Genomic DNA, 4,440 nt, shown 5'->3' with positions numbered 1-4,440 from the left:
TGGCAGAAACTCCTAGGGGATGAGCTGGGGCGAAGGGTGGGCCCGGTGTGGGAGGGACGCGTGGGTGGGCCTCTTCCCACTCTCGGCGTGGTGTGAACAGCAGGGGCAAGCTCAGATCTCGTGGGCAGGGAGGGAGTTGCCGCTTGTCCGGAGTTTCCACCTGCCGGTCACAGATCGTTTCCAGGGAAGCCGTTCTCAAGGGAGAGCAAGGATGCGTGAGGCAAAGGCGTGGAAGTAAAGCGTGCACACGACGTATCTGCGTTGCCTTGAAGTTGCCTTTGTTCTTGATTTTGTACATTGCGTATGATAAAATCTCCCTCATTTGGATTTCTGCTATGACGCAGTAGCCAACTGCCCATCATGGAGGCAAGTACTGAAAATATCAGGAAGATGTATACCCTAGGCTACAAAAATTATACAGTGAGCCATCTTGCAAAGCGTACAGAACTGGCCCGTACTTTAAACAGTCGAAAGTATCAAGTCATGACATTAGCTGTGAAAGGTTTGGGAATCGCTTTGGTCCAAACTGTGTTGCAGTCGTCTAAATGTCACTTCTTGCTTCATTCTTTCAGCAATATTGGTTGGTCGTCTTGACCTGTTTTCACTTAGAGCAGCTGAATGGACTCGTTTTTTTCTGCTGTCAGAGTGCTGATTTGGTGAGGCAGCACCTCAGTGGCATGACCAGCGTTTCCCTGAGGAAATGAGCTGCCTTACTCTGAGAGTCTTTGCAAAATGAACAGGCTCAAGTCTCCACAAAGACTGTCCTCAAAGGCTAAACTTCCTTCTCTGGAAAGAAAAATAGTTTTATTTAATATCTTGCAGTTATTTTGGAGATAAGTGTAAACTAAATAAAAGTTCCAAGGAGATTTTTGGCATGCTTACTTCTTCTGATTAATCACCGTGCTGCCATATCCTTGAAGCTGTATTTCAAGGCCACACAGTCCTACCACTGCCCACATTTAATAGCAAGACTCAGTGGCCAAAGTTAGGTTTCATCTCCTGTTCATTTCTGAGTATCCAAGCTAGCATCATCATAGACTGCTACGCTGTCCTGTGTGAACGTCTGCTCTGAGTGCTACTAAGAGGAGGATTTTAGATTTGGATTTTATTGTCTAGTTGGAACATCGTGGAGCCATAAACGTCTAGATTTTTAATCATATGGATCATCTTTTTTTCTTCTTTGCTTGAGTTGGTTGGATTCTGATAGCAAGTTTGAAGCATTGTGATGGATGCTAATGTAGAATTTAACTTGCACGCAGCGATTAGTCAGTTTGTGCTAATTCAGGCAATTTTATTTGTTAAGTAGTAGTTCATATCCTAGGTGATATCCAAACATAAATGTAAGGACTTAGCATCGTCACTGAAACAAAATATTTTCATTTAATGTACCTTAGTGTTGTCACTGGTTAATCTTGTTTGGAACCGAGGAAGTCTTGCTGACATCTTCAGATGGGCTACTGCCTGCAGATTACTGGCTGCCATTTACAAACCACAGAGCCTAAACGTGCGTTGCTCGTTCCTAGTTAACTCATGTCAACCTTTTGCTGTTGTAAAAAGTGTGTAGTTATTTTCTCACTTAGAAATCACTGTTGCTTTTGGGTTTCAGATGTGTTCTGAAAGAACTGGAATCACTGGGGAAAGCACTGTATGGAGCAAAATTAATTGCCCAAAGATTTCAAGTTCGAAACTGTTCTCACCACAAGGATCCTGTGAGTGGTTCGGCCTGTTTACTTTCCATGATTGAAGAAGGCAACCCTCATCACTTCTTTATCGCTACACAGGTAAATGTTCATGGGAAGCATAACTCCATTTCATTTAAAGTGATCATTTGATACCTAGGGATAAAGAAGCCTACAATAACCTTGATTATGAGATTTTTAAATGGCTTGTGGGGATTAATATTGTAAAGCCTTAGGCGGTCTTTGCTAATTATGAAGTAGGGAATCTTCTGTCTTACTTGAACGAAGAGGTACTTTTACCCTGGAAAAATATTGCTTAGTTTAGCAGAAAGTGTAGAAAACCTATTGACTACCTATTGACGTATAAGAAAACAACTGATGAATGATAATTTGCATATTGCTTATGTGTGCATCCCCTGCCCTGAACTGTTTTGCACAGCCATCTGAAAAGTGAAATTAAGTGTTAAATGACCGTATAACTTCTGTTTTAAGAACTTTTGGAGGTTTTTATCTAAAGAATGAAGTTAGGACTTGTGTACAAATAAGAAAGGCAGGGTTTTTTTCTTCAGTTTGTTATTGGGACTGTATGTGTAAATTATATACACTGTGTATAAAAGGGTAAAATTTTAATTGTAAAATTAAAATTGTAAAATTTACAGTAAAATTCTGTATACTTACATAAGATACAAGGAGTTTAAAATGACTTGTTACAGAAGAAATTATCTTACTTCTTGTGGTGTACTACCTATCAATGAACTGGGGACTTTTTCTTCAAAAAATGTATGTATGTTTACATGAGGAGAGAAATTGAAATTTAAATTGCTCTGAAAGGCACTGGCACGTATATCTGCTAGATTAATTTTCTCATCTTTTTCGTAATGTAATTCATCTTAATCGCTTTGTATTAAAGGTAGGTGCATTTGAATGCAAATATCGTTTAATCACAAAATATTGACTGAAGTACTTAATTTTACAGGACCAGGATTTAGCAAAGAAAGTGAAAAAGAAGGCTGGCGTTCCTCTCCTCTTTATTATTCAGAACACTATGGTGCTAGACAAACCTTCCCCTAAATCTTTGGCATTTGTTCAAACGTTGCAGACGAATCAGCTTGTTCCAGAGCACCAAAAACAAAGTATTGTGCAACTTAAACAAAAAGAAGGACTAGCAAAGCAGGCAGGAGAAAAGAGAAGAAAACGTAAAAGGGCAGGCGGCCCCAATCCTCTCAGCTGTCTGAAGAAAAAAAAGAAGAAAACACAGGAGGGTCAGGAGCCTTCTGCTGAAAAGAAGAAAAGAAGAAAAAGAAAGCGAAACAGGGTTAAAGCAGAAGCTGTGCAGTCAGTGCAGAAGAATGAAGAAGAATAAACCCATCCGTGAAAAGAATGCAGGACTTGAACATTGTTTGACCTTTGCAAAAAGAAAGATTAATATGCAATCATGTGAAAACAAGTTGTTGATATTAAAACTTATTTTTATGAAGTGGTACTGCTTATTACTGCATCTCAACATTTGCAGGTTATTGTCCTAGTAATTTATTCTGTTGTTGAGTAATCAGGTTTGTGACAAAACATTTAGGAACCCTTATGTTTCAGTATTCTCTCTGGCATCTTGATTCCTACCAGAGAGTTCATATGATCAGTAGCAATTTTTTATAAATGCTGCTTGGCTTTCATACGGGTTTTGGTGGGATACTGGACTTCTTTCTACATCTAGGTTGCTATCCTTACTAAAACTAGTTTTGACAGTTGTTCTGTTACAGAATGTGGAATTGGACTAAAAGAGCATAGTATCTTATTTATCTGTATAGTTTGAATACAAAAGTTAACTCTTTTGCAAAGTGAGCGGATTCCCTCTCCAGGCTAAATTACTCTGTAAACTCCATGTGAACTGATACGTCTGTTGTTCAAGATCTTGATTTATTAAGAAGATCTTGAAGGGCATGTGATTGTGTTGATATTCCTGACGTTATAATGGCACCTCTAGTTTGTCTATTTTATTCTTCCCTTTTAAAGAGGAAGATTGCAACTTGACAATGCTGGATGATAGCACTGTGGCATATATATGGCATATATGTGGCATAACACCTCATGCCATCACAGTGTAGCACAGCTGTGGAGGAGTCCTGAAATATAGCCAGGTGATGGTGAGAGGACCCAGACCCTGTTGCAGTTGTTTCGCTGTTCTGTAAGGTTATGAACAGAATAAAACCAGGTTGGAGGAGGGACCTGCCAAAATTGTTTCAAGTACCTGATTTTCTTTAGTAGCTCTTTCCTGTACCTTGCAGGTTTGGTGGCATTAGGAGGCAGAAGTGAGTGACTGAGATGAGATTGTGCAGGGGTATGCAGTGTAGTACATGGTACAGCATAGGTGTGCTGTAACAGTGTTCTCAGTCATCTTTTACCAGATTTTTAACTTTTCTCTGTGCATTTCCACTAAACCGAGATGTAATTCTTAAAAGCAAAGCTTTCTGTTTCTTCACCTACATGAGTTTAAGCCATGTTTTTTAAACAACCCTTTAACCCATGTATCCTGCATTTGCAAAGTGGTTCTCTCATGTGCCTTATCTGCACAGGTTCTTGGAGTAAGTACTTGGTGTACATGTCTGGAGTACGTACACAGCTATAATGTATGATGCTTTCTGTTGGCTTTTCAAATTATAAGGACATTTGTTTTACGGAGTTTGAGAAACTACCTTGAGTGGTGGGAGTTGGCCAGGCTTAGCGGAAACTGCAGGGTTGTTCCCTAGCATCTGCAGAGGTTTCC

At 39.7% G+C, this 4,440-nt stretch overlaps 1 protein-coding gene across 1 annotated transcript; it reads left to right on the top strand.

Annotated features, from left to right (window-relative positions):
* The first annotated feature begins 360 nt into the window (after positions 1 to 360).
* UTP23 (UTP23, small subunit (SSU) processome component, homolog (yeast)) lies at positions 361 to 3,149 on the top strand. Its single transcript, XM_010283197.1, has 3 exons — positions 361 to 473; positions 1,607 to 1,781; positions 2,656 to 3,149. Exons 1-3 carry the CDS (start codon positions 361 to 363, stop codon positions 3,040 to 3,042), a joined length of 675 nt encoding a protein of 224 aa, XP_010281499.1. The 3' UTR covers positions 3,043 to 3,149.
* The last annotated feature ends 1,291 nt before the right edge of the window (positions 3,150 to 4,440 follow it).

Source organism: Phaethon lepturus, unplaced genomic scaffold, assembly GCF_000687285.1.
Source record: "Phaethon lepturus isolate BGI_N335 unplaced genomic scaffold, ASM68728v1 scaffold7113, whole genome shotgun sequence".
Taxonomy (NCBI): domain Eukaryota; kingdom Metazoa; phylum Chordata; class Aves; order Phaethontiformes; family Phaethontidae; genus Phaethon; species Phaethon lepturus.
Note: the sequence above shows the minus strand (reverse complement) of the source record. Positions and strands in the feature narration are given on the sequence as shown.